Below are 25,471 nucleotides of genomic sequence, written 5' to 3' on the forward strand. Positions count from 1 at the left end.
ACTACGGCTGAATGACCTGTAAGATGGCTGCAAGCTCAGGCACACAGGTTACTAGTTTTCCTTAGCTCTGTGGCCATTGCACTGAAAGCTTTACAGCCGCAGCAGTATACTGATCAGTGACTGTGACTGAGAGGCGGCAGCTGCAGGAGCAATAAAGTTCATTTTCTCCCAGTAGCTGTGATTCCAATACAGAAGCTTTAGAACGTTATTAACCTCCAGATTAACCCCATATCTGCAGGTTTATAGCATTTGAGGACCTGACAGGTTTCATTTAATAGCTCATGAATATCATAATTGTCTAAGGGTCACTTCTGTCTTTCTGTCTGTCTGTCCTTCTTTCTGTCACGGTTATTCATTCGCTGATTGGTCCCGGCAGCTGTCTGTCATAGCTGCCGCGACCAATCAGAGACAGCCACAGTCCGGAAGAAAATGGCCTCTCCTTCCTCTCCGCAGTCAGTGCCCGGCGTCCGCATACTCCCCTCCGGTCAGCGCTCACACAGGGTTAATGGCAGCATTGACAGCGGTGTAACACACTCGGTTAACGCTGCTATTAACCCTGTGTGACCACCTTTTTACTATTCATACTGCCTTTGCAGCATGAATAGAAAAATATCTAATGTTAAAAATAATAAAAAAAATAAAAAATAGTTACATACTCACCCTCCGGTGGCCCCCCCCCCCCCCCCCCGGATCAGGAACCGACCTTTCCGGCTCCGCGCGACGCCCCGGTGACCGCTGCATGCACCTGCGTTTTCTGCCAAGAGATGCAGAATCTGCACAAAAAATTCCAGAGGCAAATCCGCAACGTGTGCACATACACTTATAGAGTTCCAGTAACCAAAAAAGCCAAATGAACATCCTCCCCGCTTGAGTCGGGACATACATGTTGGTATACTGAAAAAAGAAGTTGAAATAATACAGTAGACAATACTCATTGGTATAATTTTAGTTTATTAGGTCCCATGACAAATTTTTGACTTGGGAACTGCACACCAGCTTATCGATTAAGTAGATAGGTAGTATATAAAGGCAACAGTTATTTGGCTTGGGCTTCAGAAAGCACTTGAACTGTCCTGTCCCCAGGTCAAAAATGTCAATTTTTTGCCTTATTTTATATCTGATGCTCTCTTAAGTATTCAATTTTTCATCACAAGTAAGGGGGTTTGGCCCACAGGATTCTTCATGGGCCTGTTTTTAGGCTGTTCTGAATTATTGACTTGTGAGCACTGTCCCCTTGGAAAAGATCATAAAAATTAGCAACAAGTAATAAGGACTAAATCTCTGGAGCTGTACGGTGAATAAAAAAATAAACATAAAATAATTGGAAAACAGAATACTCAAGGGAACAATGGTATTAAATTAAGAGCAAAATCCCTCTATAAGCAAATAAATTGGAGAAAATCTGAGATTTGAACTTTAATTTAAAACATTAAAACATGCATAGCGGAAATAAAGAAAGTATCATCATTGAGATATATTACAGTATAAATGGATGTTAAAAGCATGTTAGATTTCGTATTGTTTTTAGAAAAAAATTATGTTCATAAAGGGAAGCTGACAACTGACACATGCTGACCAAACCATAGGCATGTGGCATTTTAGAGAAAACATATACATTTAAAAGCCATTTGGGGACCATGCCACATGGGCAACAGTTCCAAAAAGCCTGGTCCTGTGTGGTTTTTTCCTACCCAGTGCCGCTGGTGATCGGCTTTTTCAACTAGTCAATTGTGTGAATGGTTCCAGTTTTTAAATGTATGCAGAATTTCTGTAGCCTTTCAGAGAAAACCATATTGGTCTGGAATGAAGCAGCCAGTGTCGGATACATGCTTCCTTTCCATAGTTTGGGCACGAAGTATCAGCTGTCAGCCTCACTTTACGCTTTAATTAATGATAACAAAGATAATGGATATTGTAGGAAGATATCAGAAACACCAAAAAATATTTTCGTGAGAAATTCCAAGAAAAGAGAACATTGGACACAACCTTCTATGGTGATGGACTTTGAACAAGCAGTTTCTCACAAGGGTTATCAAACATAACACAAGACTTCGAATATTAGCCTCTTTTGCGACCGGGTGAATTTAAATTTTTTTAGTTTTTCACACTGTCGGCTTCTTCGTCCCCTTTTGTTTTCTATTAGAGGATTTTTTGGTAAGAGACAAATACAATGTTGGTGTCTCCAGTAGCCATCTGCAATGCAGAGATGTGATCCACATGAAGCCAGTGGTTTATTAATTGGAATAAAGATCTTCGGCCTTTGCATGCCATCACTGATATTTTGTACCAAGTGCTCAGGTCTGCGTCCAACATGTTTTCTTTTCCTTGGAGGCTGCACTAATTCCACCAAGATTCTGCACTGAAGTCTTATTAAGGCCATGTTCACACAGTGCGTTTTTTACTGCGGAACCGCAGCGGTTTTGCCGCTGCGGTTCCGCAGCTGTTTTCCATGCAGGGTACAGTACACTGTACCCTATGGAAAACAGGACCCACTGTGCACATGATGCGGAAATTAAAAAAAAAAGCCGCGCTGATTAGCTGCGGGAAAAAAGAAGGAGCATGTCACTTCTTTTTCCTGAACCGCAGCGGTTCTGCACCCATAGACCTCCATTGTGAGGTCAAAACCGCAGTAAAACCCGCAGATCAAAAATATATCTGCGGGTTTTACTGCGGTTTGATGTGCAGAACCGCTGCAGCAGGAAGTGCGGGGGAGCGGGCGCAAGTGCGTGGGCGGAGTGTGGCTGCCCCCCCGTGCTCCGATCCCGCCCCCCGTGCTCCGATGCCCCACCCCGTGCTCCGATGCCCCCCCCCCAGTGCTCCGATGCCCCCCCCGTGCCCTAATCTCCCCCCCTTATACTTACCCGGCGTCCCGGTGTCCGTCCGGCCGTCTTCTCCCTGGGCGCCGCCATCTTGCAAAATGGCGGGCGCATGCGCAGTGCGCCCGCCGAATCTGCCGGCCGGCAGATTCTTTCCAAAGTGCATTTTGATCACTGAGATATAACCTATCTCAGTGATCAAAATAAAAAAATAGTAAATGACACCCCCCCCCTTTGTCACCCCCATAGGTAGGGACAGTAAAAAAATTAAGAATTTTTTTTTCCCCACTAAGGTTAGAATAGGGTTAGGGGTAGGGGTAGGGTTAGGGTTAGGGTTAGGGGTAGGGTTAGGGTTAGGGGTAGGGGTAGGGTTAGGGGTAGGGTTAGGGGTAGGGGTAGGGTTAGGGTTAGGGTTAGGGGTGGGGTTAGGGGTAGGGTTAGGGGTAGGGGTAGGGTTAGGGGTAGGGTTAGGACTCTGCATAGAAAACTGCAAAAAAAGGATAAAAAAAAGGATAAAAAAACGCATCAAAAAACGCATCAAAAAAGGACCAAAAAAAGGACCTGCGTTTTCTGCCAAGAGCTGCAGTTTCAGTCCTGAAAAAAAAAGGATGGAAATCAGGAACGTGTGAACATACCCTAATGATGTAGATGTCCAGATATAATTAGTATTCTGCTGTATGAAACCTTTCTGAAGGCATCTCCCCATCATTTGCTATTACTCTCTGGCACCAAATCCTCATTTAACTTTTGGAAATCTTTCTGTAACTGTTTAATCTCCTCAGCACATTCTCTTATTTGTGCAGCCTGCTTTGTCTTACTCCCTTGATGTATATCCACTGATCCCTTGTAAATGAAAAAACCATCAACGAATATAAACAACCCGGCCAAAACCCCTGAAACCACTCCAAATACCTGGGCCCCCCGAGCTGCTATCTGTGCCCCTCGAGCCACAGTGGCTGACACCTTGCCCAGCTGAATCAATCTGCCAACCTCTAATGCAGCATATGCACCTCTCCCCACAGCCCTGGCTGCATCAGGACTGTCAACTTCTTGTTTCTTTGATATATAAGTAATTAATGAATCCAACTTTTTTGAAGCCATTTGAAACTTATCCATCTCTAGATTCACTGCCTTTACAATCTCTTCTACTCGGCTGCATTTATTTTTCATAGTCACAGTATCGGCAATAGAAGCCGATGCCCCTGTGATTCCTCCAACTGCCGCAACACCGGCCCCGACACCACTGACAATCAGAGACGCCCCTGCAGTAAATGGGGCCAAAATGAGGCCTACAACGGTGGTGATGCCTCCAGCAAGTCCAACTGAACTTCCCGTGACACTGGCAATGGTGGCTCCTCTGTGAAATTCATCCAGGTCATCAGCAATTCTTAGCAGTTCTGTGGAGCAATCAGCAATAGTATTCAGCAAATCGGTCAATATTCCTCTTAGGTTTTTAATATCATTCAGCTATTAAAAAAAAGAAGAGAAAAGGAAGATTCATTATGGTATCATTTTATTTCACTCACAATGACTAAAAAGTAATAGATTTATAAATTAAGACCATTTATGAGCAATGCTGGAGGAAATGGTGGTATCACAACAGCCTTATTTTCTTGCATTTTGGAAGAGGATTTTTAGAAAACAGATTACGACCTACTTGGGAAGATGAGAGTGATATTTCTGCATCCTAGCATCTATCCTATGGGGTATGACATTTATTGAAAATGCTATAGAGACTCAGTCAGCAAATATTAGGACCTTTAGGTTGGGGATTCACAGATTTTTTTTAGATTGCTCTTACATTACAAGTAATCATGATCAGGGCCGTATTTAGAGGTTCTGCTGCCCTAGGCACTTTTAGTGCTGCCTCCCCCATTGGTGAGAATGACACTATCCGCAGTGACTTTGGCAAGAATCGCTGATGTGAAAGTCGCCTTTTGCAGCAGATCCGGCAGTTTTTCTGCATCTGCCGCGTAACGGATCACTTACGGCAACACTGCGTTTGGTTTCATTCATTCCCTATGGGATTTGCGGTACTTGCTGTGATCTGGGAAATGCGGTACCATACCCCCAACTTTTGAAGAAGGGAAAAAGGTGTAAAGGTTGCGGCGCACGTAGTGCGCCACGGCAAACTTTGGGCCACGCCTCTGACCACACCCATTTCACTACTAATCACACCCATATCCAAGTCCCAACCACACCCATTCAGCACTGCTGATCACACTGTTTCATATACAATAATTAAAACCCAAAAAATATGGCCACGCAGTGCTCCATACTGTATAATGGCTACGCAGTGCTCCACATACTGTATAATGGCCCTACATGATGCTCCATACTGTATAATGGCCACACAGTGCTCCATACTGTATAATGACCTCACATGATGCTCAATACTGTATAATGACCGCACATGATGCTCAATACTGTATAATGACCGCACATGATGCTCCATACTGTATAATGGCCGCACATGATGCTCAATACTGTATAATGACCGCACATGATGCTCCATACTGTATAATGGCCATACATGATGCTCCATACTTTATAATGGCCCCACATGATGCTCAATACTGTATAATGGCCGCACATGATGCTCCATACTGTATAATGACCGCACATGATGCTCCATACTGTATAATGACCCCACATGATGCTCCATACTGTATAATGACCCCACATGATGCTCCATACTGTATAATGGCCGCACATGATGCTCCATACTTTATAATGGCCCCACATGATGCTCAATACTGTATAATGGCCGCACATGATGCTCCATACTGTATAATGACCCCACATGATGCTCCATATTGTATAATGGCCATGGCTCATATCCCCCTCCCCTCCTCCTGTATGCATGGCTCATAATTCCCCCCCCTCCCTCCCTATGCATGGCTGATGGCGCTCATAATTCACCCCCCCTCCCTATGCATGGCTGATGATGGCGCTCATAATTCCCCCCCCCTCCCTTTGCATGGCTGGTGATGGCGCTCACAATTCCCCCTCCCCCCCTCCCTATGCATGACTGATGATGGCGCTCATAATTCCCCCCCCCCCTCCCTATGCATGGCTGATGATGGCGCTCATAATCCCCCCCCCTCCCTATGCATGGCTGATGAGGCCGCTCATAATTCCCCCCCTCCCTATGCATGGCTGATGATGGCGCTCATAATTCCCCCTCCCCCCTCCCTATGCATGGCTGATGATGGCGCTCATAATTCCCCCCCCCCCCTCCCTATGCATGGCTGGTGATGGCGCTCATAATTCCCCCTCCCCCCTCCCTATGTATGGCTCATCTCTCCACCCACTCCCCGCTCCTTCTCCCGGGCCATCTTGCATGGTGCGGGTGGCTTTCCATCCTCCCCCCCGCCCCCCGTCCCTCATACTCACCTGTCAGCTGCCTGTCTGTCCCACACGCCGCGCCTACATCCCTCCGGCTCCGGCTCTGTCCCGCGGCGCCGCAGCGCCTTCGTCCTGAGTGAGCGGTCATGTGGTACCGCTAATTAAGGTCATGAGACTTGGAGGTGGGGGGACTCGGAGGTTTTTGACCCGGGCCGGGCTGCGCTTAGTAACCCGATGTTTACCCTGGTTACCATTGTAAATGTAAAAACAAAAAACACTACATACTTACATTCTGGTGTCTGGTCACGTCCCTCGCCTTCAGCTTCCCGCACTGACTGTAAGCACCGGCCGTAAAGCAGAGCGGTGACGTCACCGCTGTGCTCTGCTTTACGGCCGACCGGCGCTCACAGTCAGTGCGGGAAGCTCAAGGCGAGGGACGTGACCAGACACCGGAATGTAAGTATGTACTGTTTTTTTTTTACATTTACAATGGTAACCAGGGTAAACATCGGGTTACTAAGCGCGGCCCTGCGCTTAGTAACCCGATGTTTACCCTGGTTACCAGTGAAGATGCCGATTCAGCGATATCAGCGGGTGATCCAGCGACGAAATAAAGTCTTGGACTTTCCCCAGCGACCAACGATCTCCCAGCAGGGGCCTGACCGTTGGTCGCTGTCACACATAACGATTTCGTTAACAATATCGTTGCTACATCACAAAAAGCAACAATATCGTTAACGATATTGTTATGTGTGACGGTACCTTAAGAATCTTACTCTGACCAGGAATGCGCTCTGGGGAGGATATTCATAGTGGGAGAAGAATGTGTTCTCTGTAAGAGATTTTCTGCCAGAATAGTTTTATCACTGTGTCAAACAAAAGGATAAGCAATAGAACCTCCCAATGGCTGTATCTTTTTATTTCTCAACATCATCTTAAGACGGACAGTACAGATGCCCCATTATACATAATATTGTTGGCTGTTCCTATATCAATGGTGTCAACCAATTTTAGCATAATGTGTATGGGGACATTTAGTGTTTGAACCCCCAAAAATGCCTAAAGCTATGTACAGGTAACACATGCCATGTGTATGAGGCCTTTATTCTGCAGAAACTTAGAAAGTTGGTGTTTTAGTGAATTATAGAACTTTGGTAACAAAATTAGTCCTTACCAACTCCAGGCTGTTTTTATTTCCATCTGCCTATAACAAGAATGAAAATGAAAATAAATGAGAAAAATAAATAATTATAGTGTGCTAGGTGTAACCCAGAAGAAAGCTTATTTTACTCACCATTTTAGGACTTTTTTTTTCAAAGAAGACAAAACTTAAATCTGTTTTCACAATTACACTGGAAGAGAAAAGTAGAAGATATGGTACGTGTTGTAATTGTTTTGGGCCTGAGCAACAAACACAACTAATATCAACGTTGTCGAGAGATGTGCCAAAAAGTCAATTTGTAATGAGAGTCAAAATGAGAAAAAAAATCCAGAAAATCACCTTGTCCGATTTGGCAAGATTTATTTAGCAAATTACAGTATGTTGGAAAATAAATATTTGGTCATTAACAAAAGTTTATCTCAATATTTTATTATATATCCTTTGTTGGCAATGACAGGTCAAACGTTTACTGTAAGTCTTCACAAGGTTGGCACACACTGTTGGTGGTAAGTTGTTCCATTCCACAATGCAGATCTCTAGAGCAGTGATGTTTTTGACCTGTCACTGGACAACATGGACTTTCAACTCCCTCCAAAGGCTTTCTATGGAGTTGAGATCTGGAGACTGGCAAGGTCACTCCAGGACCTTCATATGCTTCTCACGAAGCTGCTCTTTCATTGCCCTGGGGGTGTGCTTGGGATCATTATCATGCTGGAAGACCCATCCACGTTTCATCTTCAATGCCCTTGCTGATAGAAGGAGGTTTGCACTCAAAATCTTACGATACATGGCCTCATTCATTCTTTCATGTACACGGATCAGTCATCCAGGACCCTTTGCAGAGAAGCAGCCCCAAAGCATGATGTTGTCACCCCCATGCTTCACTGTAGGTATGGTGTTCTTTGGATGCAACTCAGCATGCTGTCTCCTCCAAACGCGACGAGTTTTGTTTCTACCAAACTGTTCTACTTTGGTTTCATTAGACCATATGACATTCTCCCAATACTCTTCTGGATAATCCAAATGCTCTCTAAAAAATTCAGATGGGCCCGGACATGTACTGGCTTAAGCAGGGGGACACGTCTGGCACTGCAGGATCTGAGTCCCTGGCGGCATAGTGTGTTACTGAAGGTAGCCTTTGTTAAGGTGGTCCCAGCTCTTTGCAAGTCATTCACTAGGTCCCCCATGTGGTTCTGGGATTTTTGTTCACCATTCTTGTGATCATTTTGACCCCACGGGGTGAGATCTTGCGTGGAGCTCCAGATCAAGGGAGATTATCAGTGGTCTTGTATGTCTTCCGTTTTCTTATTATTGCTCCCACTGTTGATTTCATCACACCAAGCTGCTTGCCTATTGTAGATTCAGGCTTCCCAGCCTGGTGCAGGGCTACAATTTTGTCTCTGGTGCCCTTTGACAGCTCTTTGGTATTTCCCATAGTGGAGTTTGGAGTGTGACTGTTTGAGGTTGTGGACAGGTGTCTTTTATACTGATAACAAGTTCAAACAGGTGCAATTATTACAGGTAATGAGTGGAGGACAGAGGAGCCTATTAAAGAAGAAGTTACAGGTCTGTGAGAGCCAGAAATCTTGCATGTTTCTAGGTGACCAAATACTTATTTTCCACCATATTTTGCTAAATAAATCTTGCAAATCAGGCAAGGTGATTTTCTGGATTTGTTTTCTCATTTTGACTCTCATAGTTGTGTCTACCTATGATGTCAATTACAGGCCTCTCTCATCTTTTTAAGTGGGAGATCTTGCACAATTGCTGGTTGACTAAATACTTTTTTTCCACTGTATCTAAGTGGTGACATTTTTTTTCCAAAGTCCAAAGTTTGTTAAAAAAAAGGAGCGTAATTTCCCGATACCCGTAGCGTCTCCATTTTGCATGATCTCGGGTTGGGTGAGGGCCTATTTTTTGCACGCCGAGCTAACGTTTTTAATGATATTTTGGTGCAGATACAATCTTTTGAACCCCTGTGTTAGGGACTGGCGGAACGCACCAAGTATAAGATGATATGGAACTAGGTGCATTCGCAGTCCGAGGTCCACCGTGCAGGTAAAAACCCTGCTGCTAGTAAAGACGGACTATATGGTGGTAGTATAAGAATACACACATGGGTTAACTTCACCCTGTGTGAAGGAAGCGACCCTGTTGCGTCACAGGACCGCGGTACCGCACATAGAGCGCAAGCAAGAAGTCTCTAATCTCAAACCCGAGACTGAGGATTTGAGTTCAGAAGACCTCATGCGCTCGACACCGCAACTGGGGTGTCAGAGAAACATAAATAATAATATATAAAGGCACGAGAATGCGTGCGGTGCCGCACTGACGGACGCCACTAACCACCCAGGCTTGGGTCAGGAAAGCGCAGAGAAAGCGCACGGCGCCGTACTGGCGGACACAGCAACTGGTAGCTGTAATGTGTGTTACGTGCTGATGGCTAGTCGGGCGCTAGATAGCTACCTCCATTCACAAACAGACAACAACACTAGGAATGGGATATTTAGGAGCTTTCATCCTTCGACATACATCCATCTACACACACACATAATATCAAAACAATACTAGCGCATGGCCGTGCGGTCATGCGCAGCTTATATAGTTGCAGCACAGGAAGCTGCTACCGAAGTTTTGCCCTTTCAGGACCTTCCTGGAGGACCAATGGGATGTGCTGCAGTACCTGAGCATGTGACCCTCGACCTCCAACGGGAGATCTTGCCCTGGGCATGCTCAGTGTGTGTAAATAAGGACTTAGTCCCAGAGAAGCCTGCTCGCCGCAGATCAGTGCAGGGTACCATAGGAAAGCGAGAAAAGGCAGTAGTAACCCTATGCACAGAATCAGCCTCAGCGAGACGCTGGGAGCGACGTCTCCGCTGAGCAGACCCCACTGCGACCGATGCAGAATGGGAGACCGCAGCAGACACGGATCGAGATTCCCCCTGTGCAGCAGAGGAAACTCGACTCCTAACATTACCCCCCCTCCTAGGGCCCCCCCCTCCTTGAGCCTCACTACGCTCAAAAGCTGCAATGTGCAGCGGAGTCCGAATGTGCTCCACAGGCTCCCAGGTTCTATCCTCTGGGCTGTGACCCTTCCAGTCCACCAGATAAAATTTCTTGCCACGTACCACCTTGCACCCCACAATAGCATTCACCTCAAACTCATCCGTGGATGAACCCGATGTCCCAGCAGATGACTCAGAAAACCGGGACAAATGAACAGGCTTTAAGAGGGAAACGTGAAAAGTATCGGTGATACCAAGGCGTGGAGGAATAGCCAAACGGTAGACCTGTTCCAGAACCTTAAATGGGCCAATGTAGCGAGGAGCAAACTTAGTCGACTCAACTCGCAGCCTAATGTTACGGGCGGAGAGCCACACTAAGTCGCCAGGAGCAAAGACCGGAGCGGGGCGCTGGTGTGTATCAGCCGAAACCCTCATTCTCTCCTTGGAGGCCCGGATGGCATCCTGTGTGCGGTCCCAGATGTCACATGCCTCCACCGCCCAGCCTGCCACTCTAGAATCGGTGGATGACACGGGCATGGGCACAGGGACACGCGGATGCTGGCCGTAATTAAGGAGAAAAGGAGTCTGACCAGTGGAATCGGCTAGGGCGTTGTTCAAGGCAAGCCTAGCAGAGACGAAATGTCGCAAATATGTCACCAGAGTCTGGTTGGTTCTCTCCACCAACCCATTCGTCTCGGGATGGTATGCAGAGGAGAGGTTTAACTCTATGCTGAGTAAACGGCAGAGCTCTCTCCAAAACCGAGACGCGAACTGGGGACCCCGATCGCTGACAATCTTATCAGGCATACCATGCAATCGGAAAACATGCTTAATGAACAACACCGCCAAGGCCCGTGCTGAAGGTAACCGAGGAAGCGGCACCAAATGCACCATCTTAGAGAAATGGTCGGTGACAACCCAAATAATGGAGCAGCTACGCGACTTGGGTAAGCCCACCACAAAGTCCATCCCGACCATCTCCCAGGGCCTGTCTGCCACCGGTAGAGGGTAAAGCAACCCAGCAGGCCGTTGCCGAGGAGACTGATTCTGGGCGCAAGAAACGCACGTCTGAATATAGTCCCTGACATCTCGGGCCATATGCGGCCACCAGTATGTTCTCGCAAAAGCTCAGATGTCCTCTTGGTCCCAAAATGCCCACCCACTCTGGAGGAGTGAGCCCAAGAGAGAACCTCCGGTCGCAAGTTAGCTGGCACGAAAGTCTTGCCCGGGGGCACAGACTCTAGCGAAACCGGAGCTACAGTTCTCAGGCTCTCAGAAGGGACAATAAGCCGAGGCTCCTCCTCATCCTCCTCAGATGACACTACGGAGCGGGAGAGAGCGTCGGCACGAACGTTCTTCTCCCCGGAGAGAAAATGGAGAGTAAAATGGAACCGGGAGAAGAACAGGGACCATCTAGCCTGGCGAGAATTCAGCGGCTGGGCCGTTTGTAGATATACCAAGTTCTTGTGGTCAGTGAAGACTTGGAACGGAAAGCGAGCTCCCTCCAAGAGATGTCTCCACTCTGAAAAAGCCAACTTCATGGCTAGCAACTCCCTGTCCCCGATGGAATAATTCCTCTCCGCTGGTGTGAAGGTCTTGGAGAAGAAGAAGCAAGGATGCTTCCGACCTTGAGCATTTTTTTGGAAAAGGACTGCTCCAGCACCAACGGATGAGGCATCCACCTCCAAGATAAATGGTTTATCAACATCGGGGCGATGTAGGATGGGAGCGCTAGCGAAATGTAACTTGATCGAGAGAAAGGCTTTGGAGACCTCCTCTGACCACAACTTGGGATTTGCTCCCTTCTTGGTGAGGGCAACCAAGGGAGCTACCAAAGTTGAGAAGTGTGGAATGAACTGGCGATAGTAATTAATGAACCCCATAAAGCGCTGCACCGCTTTAAGAGAATGGGGTTCCTGCCAGTCCATTACAGCCTGTAGCTTGGCAGGATCCATAGCCAAACCCTGGGCAGAGATGATATAACCAAGGAAGGGCAAGGACTCCTGCTCAAACACACACTTCTCCAACTTGGCGTAGAGGCAGTTTGCCCGTAAGAGGTCGAAGACTTTGCGAACATCTCTCCGATGGGAGTCAATATCTGGAGAGAAGATGAGAATATCATCCAGATAGACTACGACCGAGGTGGTGAGCATGTCCCGGAAGATGTCGTTCACAAAGTCTTGGAAAACGGCTGGGGCATTACAGAGCCCGAAGGGCATCACCAGATATTCATAGTGCCCATCCCTGGTGTTAAAAGCCGTCTTCCATTCATCCCCCTCACAGATGCGAATCAGGTTGTAAGCACCCCGCAGATTTAACTTTGTAAATACCCTCGCTCCCTGTAGCCTATCAAACAGCTCAGATATCAGGGGTAAAGGGTACTTGTTCTTAACGGTGATGGCGTTAAGACCCCTGTAGTCTATGCATGGACGTAAGTCTCCAGTCTTCTTCTGTACGAAGAAGAACCCAGCCCCTGCCGGTGACACTGACTTCCTAATGAATCCTCTTGCCAGATTTTCTTGGATGTACTGAGACATTGCCTCCGTCTCCGGGAGAGATAACGGATGGACTCGACCCCGGGTAGGCTCAGCACCAGGCAAGAGGTCAATAGGACAGTCATAGGGGCGGTGAGGCGGAAGGGTCTCCGCAGCTCTTTTGGAGAACACGTCTGCATAGGGCCAATAGTGCTTGGGGAGAGAGGAAAGATCTGCGGGTACCTGTGTAGAAGCAACCTGAACGCACTCCCTCTGGCATCTACCCTCGCAGGATTTACTCCATCCCAAAATTCTCCCAGAGGACCACTCAATATGAGGAGAATGGTAGCGAAGCAATGGTATCCCCAACAGGACCTCATCAATTTCCTCAGGAATGACTAATAGGGAGATTATCTCCTGATGTGATGGAGACACAGAAAGCGTGAAAGGAATGGTTTGGTGGGTAATCTATGAGGGTAGTGTTGACCCATTTACCACTCGAACGGTTACTGGCTAGGCGAGCATCACCAAGGGTATTGCGTGACGCTGGGCAAAAGCGGAAGACATAAAGTTACCCTCTGCCCCAGAATCCACGCATAGCTCGACCATAAGAGTGGATGGGCCTATGGTAATTGTCCCCTTGAAGGACAACTTTGAGGCAAACGTCGCCGTGTCTAGTGTACCTCCTCCAACTGCCACTAGACGCTGACGTTTCCCCAACCACTGAGGACCCTTGGAGGCAAGATGTCCTGACTGCTGGCAAACATGACGGACCTTATGTGCACGGGCAGACTGAGATTTGGATCCCGCTCGTGTCACCTCTAAGGCCTCATGTGACTCGGATGCCTGGACTGGAGATTGCAAAGGTTTGGCGAAGGTGGGAGCCAGCCGAAACCTCTGCCTACACTGGGCTCGCTCTAACCTCCGCTCGTTAAAACGGAGGTCAATACGAGTGGAGACAGTTATTAATTCCTCCAGTGTGGCAGCAATCTCCCTAGTGGCCAGAGCGTCCTTAATGTGATCAGCCAGGCCCCTCCAAAATATGGGGATAAGGGCTTTATTCGACCACTCCAGCTCGGAAGCTAAAGTACGGAAGCGGACGGAAAAATGGCTGACCAAGGACTCACCCTGAGTTAATGCCAGTAGTTGGAACCCTGTGTCATGGGTGACTTGAGGTCCTAAAAAGACCTTTTTCAGAGTGCTCAGGAACAACGGAGCACTCTGCACCACATGATCACCACGCTCCCACAGCGGCGTAGCCCACTCCAACGCCCTGTCCGACAAGAGAGACACAATAAATCCCACCTTAGCCCGCTCTGTAGGAAAACGTGCAGCCAGGAGCTCGAGATGGATAGAGCACTGACTCACGAATCCCCTACAAGTTTTGCAATCTCCAGAAAATTTTTCTGGCAACGGGAGGCGAGATAATGTCGGAACAGGGGTGGCAGTGGACAAGGTTGCTGCAGCCACGCTAGCAGCCTGTACAGCAACTGCGGTAACATCCACAGCTGAGGTTGAGCTCTCGAGAGCTGCCAAACTACCCTCCAGCTGCTGGATATACCGCAAAGATTGCTGAATGTCCGCCATTTACTAGTCAGACCTTGGAGCTAGTATTATGTTAGGGACTGGCGGAACGCACCAAGTATAAGATGATATGGAACTAGGTGCGTTCGCAGTCCGAGGTCCACCGTGCAGGTAAAAACCCTGCTGCTAGTAAAGACGGACTATATGGCGGTAGTATAAGAATACACACATGGGTTAACTTCACCCTGTGTGAAGGAAGCGACCCTGTTGCGTCACAGGACCGCGGTACCGCACATAGAGCGCAAGCAAGAAGTCTCTAATCTCAAACCCGAGACTGAGGATTTGAGTTCAGAAGACCTCATCCGCTCGACACCACAACTGGGGTGTCAGAGAAACATAAATAATAATATATAAAGGCACGAGAGTGCGTGCGGTGCCGCACTGACGGATGCCACTAACCACCCAGGCTTGGGTCAGGAAAGCGCAGAGAAAGCGCACGGCGCCATACAGGCGGACACAGCAACTGGTAGCTGTAATGTGTGTTACGTGCTGATGGCTAGTCGGGCGCTAGATAGCTACCTCCATTCACAAACAGACAACAACACTAGGAATGGGATATTTAGGAGCTTTCATCCTTCAAAATACATCCATCTACACACACACATAATATCAAAACAATACTAGCGCATGGCCGTGCGGTCATGCGCAGCTTATATAGTTGCAGCACAGGAAGCTGCTACCGAAATTTTGCCCTTTCAGGACCTTCCTGGAGGACCAATGGGAAGTGCTGCAGTACCTGAGCATGTGACCCTCGACCTCCAACGGGAGATCTTGCCCTGGGCATGCTCAGTGTGTGTAAATAAGGACTTAGTCCCAGAGAAGCCTGCTCGCCGCAGATCAGTGCAGCGTACCATAGGAAAGCCAGAAAGGCAGTAGTAACCCTATGCACAGAATCAGCCTCAGCGAGACGCTGGGAGCGACATCTCCGCTGAGCAGACCCCACTGCGGCCGATGCAGAATGGGAGACCGCAGCAGACACGGATCGAGATTCCCCCTGTGCAGCAGAGGAAACTCGACTCCTCACACCCTGTTATTGCATTTTAATGCAATGTTGCGGTGACCAAAAAAGCGTAATTCTGGCGTTTTCAGTTTTTTCTCGTTACGCCATTTCCCGATTGGGTTAATTATTTATAAAGTTTGATAGGTACGGTCGATTTTGAATGTGGCAATACTAAATATGTGTATTTTGAATGGGGTAAAAGGGGGGTGATTTGAACTTTTATATATTTTTTTAGATATATATTTTTAACAACATTTTTTTTTACTTTTGGCATGCATAAATAGTCTACATGGGAGACTAGAAGTTGCAATAACCAGACTGGGTCTGCTACATACAGGCAATGATCAAATTGCCTGTATGTAGCAGAATGCTCACTTAATATGAGCGACGACCATCGGACGGCACTTATAGCAATTCGGCAATGACAACCATAGAGGTGTGCTGGAGACCTCTGGTTGTCAAGCCAACCCATTGGCAACCCACGGACATGTGACACGGGTGCCAATGTGCAGGATTTCCGGAGAGCTTGCCTGAAGTGCGTGTTAAATGCCACTGTCAGAGTTTAACTGTGGCCTTTAACTAGTTAACAGCCACTGCTGGATCGCAATTCCGCCCATGGCTGTTTGAGGCACATGTCAGCTGTTCAAAATAGCTGACGTGCTGGAAAAGATGTGGGCTCAGTGCTGGAGCCCACAACAAAGGAAGGGAGTCTGACATTGGCGTACTATTACGCCCGATGTTGGAAAGGGGTTAAACTTCAACACCATACACCAAGACAACTCCTTAAAAGCAGCAATTTGATTAAATTGCTACCAACACCTGAACATTTAATATGTACATAGTAGGAAAATAATTATCGCACAGATTAAATAATGGAAATAAGGTTGCTAAATAGAACAAAATATAAATGGCAAACTAAGGTGAGAGATGAGAAGTAAGTATGATATTGCCTCTTAAGGAGTTGTCTTCATTATACTAAGAAAGTGGAGGCTCTTTGCATGTACTGGTCATTGTCAAACTATTACGGGGAGCACAGAACCATAATTTATCTCCAGCAATAGCAACAGTGTGTCAGCATTGCATCTTGAGGTCTTTCATTGGGTGCACTGGTGTATTCACTATACAATGGATTGCAAAAGTTATTCACCCACCTTGGCATTTTTCGTGTTTTGCTACCTCACAACCTGAAATTTCCCTTTTTTCAGTGTTTGCAGCAGTTCATGAAAAGATCATGCCTACTACTGTGAAAATGTGGTTTTCTTGTGAAGCAAACAACAAATATGACAAAATAACTGAAAACTTCAGTGTACATAACTATTCACTCCCAGTCAGTGCTTTTAAGACCCTCCTTTTGCAGTAACTACAACTGCAAGTTGCTTTTGAGAAGTCTCAATTAGCTTTCCCCATCTTGCTACTTGGATATTTGCCCCTTCCTCAAGGCACAACGGCTCCAGCTGCTTCAAGTTAGATGGTTTCCTCTGGTGAACAGCAATCTTCAAGTCTGATCAGAGATTATCAATTGGATTAAGGTCTGGGCACTGACTGGTCCACTCCAAAACATTTTCACATTTCCCCTTAAACCACTTGAGTGTTGCTTTAGCAGTATGCTTTAGGTCATTCTCTTGTTGGTAACAGGGTTACCTTTGTTCTCCGTGCTGCCTCTCTGATTAATGCCCTCCTTGCCCGGGCTGAGAGTTTTGGTGGGCACCATCTCCTGGCAGATTTGTTGTGGTATCATGTTCTTTCCATTTGATGATAATGGTGATGGTGATCCGGGGAATCATCAGAGATTGGGATATGTATATATTTTTTAACCCAACCCTGACTTGTACTTCTCAACAACTTTGTTCCTGACTTGTTTGGATATCTCCTTGGTCTTCATGGTGGCGTTTCGTTAGGCGTGCCTTTTGCTTAATGGTGTTGGAGCCTCTGTGGCCTTCAGTAAAGTAAAGTGTATATACTGACAGACCATGTGACACTTAGATTGCACACAGGAGGACTTCCTTTCACTAGGCATGTGACTAAAGAAGGTAATTGCTTGCATTGAAAATTTTTAGGGCCTTCTTAGCAAAAGGATTAATACATATACAAACTCAATACTATAAAACTCAACACAGAACTCAAAACTCAATACTATAAAACTCAATAGTAGGGTTGAGCGAAACGGGTCGGTCATTTTCATAAGTTGCCGACTTTTGGCAAAGTCGGGTTTCATGAAACCCGACCCGATCCCTGTGTGGGGTCGGCCATGCGGTACGCGACTTTCGCGCCAAAGTCGCGTTTCAGTGACGCGAAAAGCGCCATTTCTCAGCCAATGAAGGTGGACGCAGAGTGTGGGCAGCATGATGACATAGGTCTCAGTGCCCACCATCTTAGAGAAGGGCATTGCAGTGATTGGCTTGCTTTCTGCGGCGTCACAGGGGCTATAAAGGGGCGTTCCCGCCGACCGCCATCTTACTGCTGCTGATCTGAGTATTGGGAGAGGTTGCTGCCGCTTCGTCAGAGGCAGGGATAGCGTTAGGCAGGGTCCATTAACCCCCAAACGGCTTGTGCTGTAGCGATTTCCACTGTCCAACACCACCTTTTGTTTGCAGGGACAGTGGAGACTACATTTTTTTTGCTGTTTGTACACCGCTGTGCAAACCAACTGCTTTTTTCAAAGCACAAATCCTGTTGTTCCTTCCTTTCTGCACAGCTTTCTTGTTTGTTTGTCCACACTGTTGACTTTTTTTGTGCAGCAGTCCACTCCTTGTTATTGCTGGCTGCCATACATTGCTGAGATTACTGCAGGGAGATAGTAATTGTAGTACAGTCCCTTTTTTTTGTTTGTTTCGTTATATCTCTTCAAGCCACTTTCTGCCACAGAAAATAGACTCTTAAGGCCCCGTCACACATAGTGAGATCGCTAGCGAGATCGCTGCTGAGTCACAGCAACAGCGATCTCAGTAGCGATCTCGCTATGTGTGACACGTACCAGCGATCAGGCCCCTGCTGGGAGATCGCTGGTCGTGTCGGAATGGCCTGGGCCATTTTTTGATCGTTGAGGTCCCGCTGACATCGCTGAATCGGCGTGTGTGACGCCGATTCAGCGATGTCTTCGCTGGTAACCAGGGTAAACATCGGGTAACTAAGCGCAGGGCCGCGCTTAGTAACCCGATGTTTACCCTGGTTACCATCGTTAAAGTAAAAAAAACAAACGCTACATACTTACCTACCGCTGTCTGTCCTCGGCGCTCAGCTTCTCTGCACTCCTCCAGCACTGGCTGTGAGCGTCGGGCAGCCGGAAAGCAGAGCGGTGACGTCACCGCTCTGCTTTCCGGCCGCTGTGCTCACAGCCAGACCAGAGAAGCAGAGCGCCGAGGACAGACAGCGGTAGGTAAGTATGTAGCGTTTGTTTTTTTTACTTTAACGATGGTAACCAGGGTAAACATCGGGTTACTAAGCGCGGCCCTGCGCTTAGTTACCCGATGTTTACCCTGGTTACCGGGGACCTCGGGATCGTTGGTCGCTGGAGAGCTGTCTGTGTGACAGCTCTCCAGCGACCAAACAGCGACGCTGCAGCGATCCGAATCGTTGTCGGTATCGCTGCAGCGTCGCTAAAGTGTGACGGTACCTTAATACAGTGGGCCAGATTTATTCACTAGTCTCCCTGAAGAAAAAAAAAAGGGTGCAGATTAAAAATGGCAAATCTGTATCAGTGGCAGTCATGTGTGTGGCATCTGTGTCTCATTTTCTGGCACAGAAAACATACAGTCTAACAGTGGGCCTGATTTCTTGCCAATTCTCCCATAAATAAAAATAGTGGGAGATTAAGATTGGATTTCTGCTTCAGTGCCACTCCTGTGTGTGCCACCTGTCTCAAATTGTGTGCCACATTAAACCTAGTGTGTAATACTGGGCCAGATTTCTTTTAAATTCTCCCTGAAAAAAAAAATAGTGGGAGATTAAGATTGGCATTTCAGCTTCAGTGCCACTCCAGTGTGTGCCACCTGTCTCAAATTGTGTGCCACATTAAACCCAGTGTGTAATACTGGGTCAGATTTATTTTAAATTCTCCCTGAAAAAAAATAGTAGGAGATTAAGATTGGCATTTCTGCTTCAGTGCCACTCCCGTGTGTGCCACCTGTCTCAAATTGTGTGCCACATTAAACCTAGTGTGTAACACTGGGTCAGATTTCTTTAAAATTCTCCCTGAAAAAAAATAGTGGGAGATTAAGATTGGCATTTCAGCTTCAGTGCCACTCCAGTGTGTGCCACCTGTCTCAAATTGTGTGCCACATTAAACCCAGTGTGTAATACTGGGTCAGATTTCTTTTAAATTCTCCCTGAAAAAAAAATAGTGGGAGATTAAGATTGGCATTTCTGCTTCAGTGCCACTCCTGTGTGTGCCACCTGTCTCAAATTGTGTGCCACATTAAACCTAGTGTGTAATACTGGGTCAGATTTCTTTAAAATTCTCCCTGAAAAAAAAATAGTGGGAGATTAAGATTGGCGTTTCAGCTTCAGTGCCACTCCTGTGTGTGCCACCTGTCTCAAATTGTGTGCCAAATTAAACCTAGTGTGTAATACTGGGTCAAATTTCTTTTACATAGTTACATAGTTATTAAGGTTGAAGGAAGACTATAAGTCCATCTAGTTCAAACCATAGCCTAACCTAACATGCCCTAACATGTTGATCCAGAGGAAGGCAAAAAAAACCCATGTGGCAAAGAGTAAGCTCAACATTGGGGAAAAAAATTCCTTCCTGACTCCACATACGGCAATCAGACTAGTTCCCTGGATCAACGCCATAACAAGGAATCTAGTGTATATACCCTGTAACATTATACTTTTCCAGAAAGGTATCCAGTCCCCTCTTAAATTTAAGTAATGAATCACTCATTACAACATCATATGGCAGAGAGTTCCATAGTCTCACTGCTCTTACAGTAAAGAATCCGCGTCTGTTATTATGCTTAAACCTTTTTTCCTCCAAACGCAGAGGATGCCCCCTTGTCCCTGTTTCAGGTCTATGATTAAAAAGATCATCAGAAAGGTCTTTGTACTGTCCCCTCATATATTTATACATTAAAATAAGATCACCCCTTAGTCTTCGTTTTTCCAAACTAAATAGCCCCAAGTGTAATAACCTATCTTGGTATTGCAGACCCCCCAGTCCTCTAATAACCTTGGTCGCTCTTCTTTGCACCCGCTCTAGTTCAGCTATGTCTTTCTTATACACCGGAGACCAGAACTGTGCACAGTATTCTAAGTGTGGTCGAACTAGTGACTTGTATAGAGGTAAAATTATGTTCTCCTCATGAGCATCTATGCCTCTTTTAATGCATCCCATTATTTTATTTGCCTTCGTAGCAGCTGCCTAACACTGGCCACTGAATATGAGTTTGTCATCCACCCATACACCCAGGTCTTTTTCATTGACGGTTTTGCCCAGAGTTTTAGAATTAAGCACATAATTATACATCTTATTACTTCTACCCAAGTGCATGACCTTACATTTATCCCCATTAAAGCTCATTTGCCATTTATCAGCCCAAGCTTCTAGTTTACATAAATCAACCTGTAATATAACATTGTCCTCCTCTGTATTGATTACCCTGCAGAGTTTAGTGTCATCTGCAAATATTGAAATTCTACTCTGAATGCTCCCTACAACGTCATTAATAAATATGTTAAAATGAAGAGGGCCCAATACTGACCCCTGTGGTACCCCACTGCTAACCGCTACCCAGTCCGAGTGTGCTCCATTAATAACCACCCTTTGTTTCCTATCCCTGAGCCAGCTCTCAACCCACTTGCACATATTTTCCCCTATCCCCATTATTCTCATTTTATGTATCAACCTTTTGTGTGGCACCGTATCAAAAGCTTTTCAAAAGTCCATATACACTACATCCACTGGGTTCCCTTGGTCCAATCCGGAACTTACCTCTTCATTGAAACTAATCAAATTAGTCTGACATGAACGGTCCCTAGTAAACCCGCGCTGATACTGAGTCATGAGGTTATTCCTCTTCAGATACTCCAGTATAGCATCCCTTAGAATGCCCTCCAGGATTTTACCGACAGTAGAGGTTAAGCTTACTGGCCTATAATTTCCAAGTTCAGTTTTTGTCCCCTTTTTGAATATTGGCACCACATTTGCTATACGCCAGTCCTGTGGTACAGACCCTGTTATTATGTCAATTTTAGTGATTTTTAGACGCCGCCGCACTTCCTGCTGGGTTAAGCAGGTGACATTTAATTGGGAATTTTTATCACTGATCATATTGTCTGCCATGGGATTTTCTTGTGTAAATACTGATGAAAAAAAGTCATTTAGCATATTGGCTTTTTCCTCATCCTCATCCACCATTTCACCCAGACTATTTTTAAGGGGGCCAACACTATCATTTTTTAGTTTCTTACTATTTATGTAGTTAAAGAATATTTTGGGATTATTTTTACTCTCTCTGGCAATGAGTCTCTCTGTCTCAATCTTTGCTGCCTTGATTTGCTTTTTACAGAATTGATTGTCTCAAATTGTGTGCCACATTAAACCTAGTGTGTAATACTGGGTCAGATTTCTTTAAAATTCTCCCTGAAAAAAAAAATTGTGGGAGATTAAGATTGGCATTTCTGCTTCAGTGCCACTCCAATGTGTGCCACCTGTCTCAAATTGTGTGCCACATTAAACCCAGTTTGTAATACTGGGTCAGATTTGTTTTCAATTCTCCCTGAAAAAAAAATTGTGGGAGATTAAGATTGGCATTTCCGCTTCAGTGCCACTCCTGTGTGTGCGCCACCTGTCTCAAATTTTGTGCCACAGAACATATACTGTATGAAAGTGGGCCACATTTCTTCAATATTCTCCCAGAAAAAATAAAAAGGGGGAGATTTAAATTGTTAGTGTCTGCATCTGCCTCAGTCCTGTTAGTGGCATATCTGTCGGCCACTGAAGCTGTGTACTGTTATACATTGGGCCGGATTTTCCCTGCAGTCTAACCCACCTATAAAGGGATATATAAATCCAACAGAAGTTTGAGTTCACCTTGTAACTGGTTTTACAGTAACAAATACAGTTAGTTTGCTCACGTTTTTCAAACAATGAGGAAGTCTGGTGGAAGAGGTTGTGGCCGTGGGCGGTCATTGCCAGCTGGTAATGATGGTAGTGGTGGTGGAGCATCAGGTGGTCGTGGGAAAAGCAATATAGCACCTAAGTCTCGATTTGTTGAGCCAGGTTCGTCATCTGGCTACACAAGGCCTCGAACGCTCCCTTTTCTGGGAGTAGGAAAACCGCTTTTAAAGCCGGAGCAGCAAGAACAAGTTTTGGCTTTCCTTTGCTGACTCAGCCTCTAGCTCTTTCGCCTCCTCTTCTGAAACTGATAAATGTAAAAGCAGCGCGTCGGTAGTGGATGTTCACGATCAGGGACAAGTCGCTTCCTTGTCTTCTTCACCAAGAACAACAGAGAAGGATGCATCAGGCGACATAACGGGTTACTCCATGGAGCTCTTTACACATACCGTTCCTGGGTTAGAAAGTGAAACAGTTAACAGGCCATGCCAATTACAAGTTGAATCGGACATGGAGTGCACAGATGCACAGCCACAGCCAGATTACTATGCTGTTCCTTTGACTCAGACCACAACATTGCCCTCGCGGTGTACTGATCCAGAAGCAGACCCTGATGAGACTACGGTGCCCCATCACGAACGCTATACCACCGGCTTCCATGGTGACAGAGACGAAGTTGCACACGAGATAGAAGAGGAGGTCATAGATGACCCAGTTGTTGACCCCGATTGGCAGCCATTGGGGGAACAGGGTGCAGGCGGCAGTAGCTCTGAAGCGGAGGAGGAGGAACCGCAGAAGGCATCAACATCGCAACAGGTTCCATCTGCCACGCCCGTATCTGGCCAAAAACGCATTGCAAAACCAGTTGTAGGACAGCGTGGACATACGTTTAAAGAAGCTCAGTCTGCAATGCCTGAAAAGGTATCCGATAGTAGAAAGAGTGCAGTCTGGCATTTTTTTAAAAAACATCCAAATGATCAGTGCAAAGTCATCTGTCAAAAATGTTCAACTACCTTAAGCAGAGGTCAGAATCTTAAAAGTCTAAATACAAGTTGCATGCGTAGACATTTAACCACCATGCATTTGCAAGCCTGGACTCAGTACCAAACGTCCCTTAAGGTTGTAGCACCCTCGGCCAATGAAGCTAGTCAGCTACGCTACATCCCTTCCCTCACTGTAAGCTGTTATGGACCTGGTGGTTAGGAGCACCCGGAACGACCTGATAGTTAAACTAACACAGGACAAAGCTCTGGGAAGTGGGAGCTCTGCTAACCGCAACCCCTAATCCTATCACACACACTAGAAATAGCCGTGGAGCGTACCTAACTCTGCCTAGACGCCTCTTCACAGCCTAAGAGCTAACTAGCCCTAAAGATAGAAAATAAAGCCTACCTTGCCTCAGAGAAATTCCCCAAAGGAAAAGGCAGCCCCCCACATATATTGACTGTGAGTAAAGATGAAAGTCACAAACACAGAAATGAAATAGGTTTCAGCAAAGGGAGGCCAGACTTACTAAACAGACTGAGGATAGGAATGGTATCTTTGCGGTCAGCACAAAAAACTACAAAAAACCACGCAGAGTGTGCAAAAAGACCTCCGCACCGTGCCACTCTGCATCCTAGAGCTACCAGCTAACAAGGCAAAATCATGATAGCAAGCTGGACAAAAAACAATGAACAAATAATTAACTAGCAGGGACTTAGCTTCTGCTGGAGTAGACAGGTCACCAGAAAGATCCAAGAATGAACTGAACCAGTACAAGAACATTGACAGCTGGCAAGGAGTAACGATCTGAGTGGAGTTAAATAGAGCAGCCAGCCAAAGAATAAACTAAGTCACCTGTGGAAGGAACCTCAGAAGCAGCAGCTCCACTCACAGCCACCAGAGGGAGTCCATGGACAGAACTCGCCGAAGTACCATTCATGACCACAGGAGGGAGTTCGATAACAGAATTCACAACAGTAAGCCCACCATTTCCCGCACCACCTGCAGCAAATGTGCAGATTTCGTCGCCAGGCGAAAGCTGTCAGGGAATCACCAGTTTCGTAGTAGGAAACACTGCATGTAGGGCACCAGCAAGAATACCATCTCCAACCCTCTCTCAGTCTGCCATGTCCACCGGCACGCCCGCTAGTTCCACGATCTGCAGCTCTCCAGTCCAGCTCACCCTACATGAGACTCTCGTTAGGAAAAGGAAGTACTCATCCTCGCATCCGCGTACACAGGGTTTCAACGCCCACATTGCTAGACTAATCTCATTAGAGATGATGCCCTACCGGTTAGTTGAAAGCGAAGCTTTCAAAGCCCTGATGGACTACGCTGAACTACGCTACGAGCTACCCAGTCGACACTTCTTTTCGAGAAAAGCCATCCCAGCCCTCCACCAGCATGTAAAAGACCGCATCGTCCATGCACTCAGGCAATCTGTGAGTACAAAGGTGCACCTGACAACAGATGCATGGACCAGTAGGCATGGCCAGGGACGTTACGTGTCCATCACGGCTCACTGGGTTACTGTGGTGGATGCAGGGTCCACAGGGGACAGCAATATTGGGACAGTTCTGCCTAGCCCACGGTCTAGGAAACAGTTGGTTGTAGGCGTTCGTCCCCCCTCCTCCTCCTCCTCGTCCTCCTGCAGAAGCGAGAGCTCGTCCACAGACCGCAGTCGCACAAGCACTCCATCCGCAGCTGCCACTGTTGCACACGAGGTGTGCCATTATGGGACACCTAGTGGCAAGCGTCAGCAGGCTGTATTGGCAATGAAGTGTTTGGGTGACAACAGACACACCACGGAAGTTCTGTCCGAGTTCTTGCAGAAAGAAACTCAGTCATGGCTGGGCACTGTACATCTTGAGGCAGGCAAGGCAGTGAGTGATAACGGAAGGAATTTTATGGCTGCCATAGCCCTTTCACAACTGAAACACATTCCTTGCCTGGCTAACACCTTAAACCTGGTGGTGCAGTGCTTCCTGAAAAGTTATCCAGGGTTACCCGACCTGCTCCTCCAAGTGCGCAGACTTTGCTCGCA

At 46.7% G+C, this 25,471-nt stretch overlaps 1 protein-coding gene across 1 annotated transcript in view; it reads right to left on the reverse strand.

Moving 5' to 3' along the window:
* Positions 1–2,867: 2,867 nt before the first annotated feature.
* LOC138638532 (apolipoprotein L3-like) overlaps positions 2,868–25,471 on the reverse strand; it is a 63,286-nt gene continuing 40,682 nt past the window's right edge. Inside the window, exons 2-4 of the mRNA XM_069727912.1 lie at positions 7,459–7,516; positions 7,339–7,368; positions 2,868–4,283 (exon numbers count right to left, since the gene is read on the reverse strand). Coding sequence (XP_069584013.1) covers positions 3,522–4,283; positions 7,339–7,368; positions 7,459–7,461 — 795 coding nt within the window. The 5' untranslated portion in view covers positions 7,462–7,516 and the 3' untranslated portion in view covers positions 2,868–3,521. The remainder of the gene's footprint in view (positions 4,284–7,338; positions 7,369–7,458; positions 7,517–25,471) is intronic.

The sequence above is a fragment of the Ranitomeya imitator genome, chromosome 5 (genome assembly GCF_032444005.1).
Source record: "Ranitomeya imitator isolate aRanImi1 chromosome 5, aRanImi1.pri, whole genome shotgun sequence".
Classification (NCBI taxonomy): domain Eukaryota; kingdom Metazoa; phylum Chordata; class Amphibia; order Anura; family Dendrobatidae; genus Ranitomeya; species Ranitomeya imitator.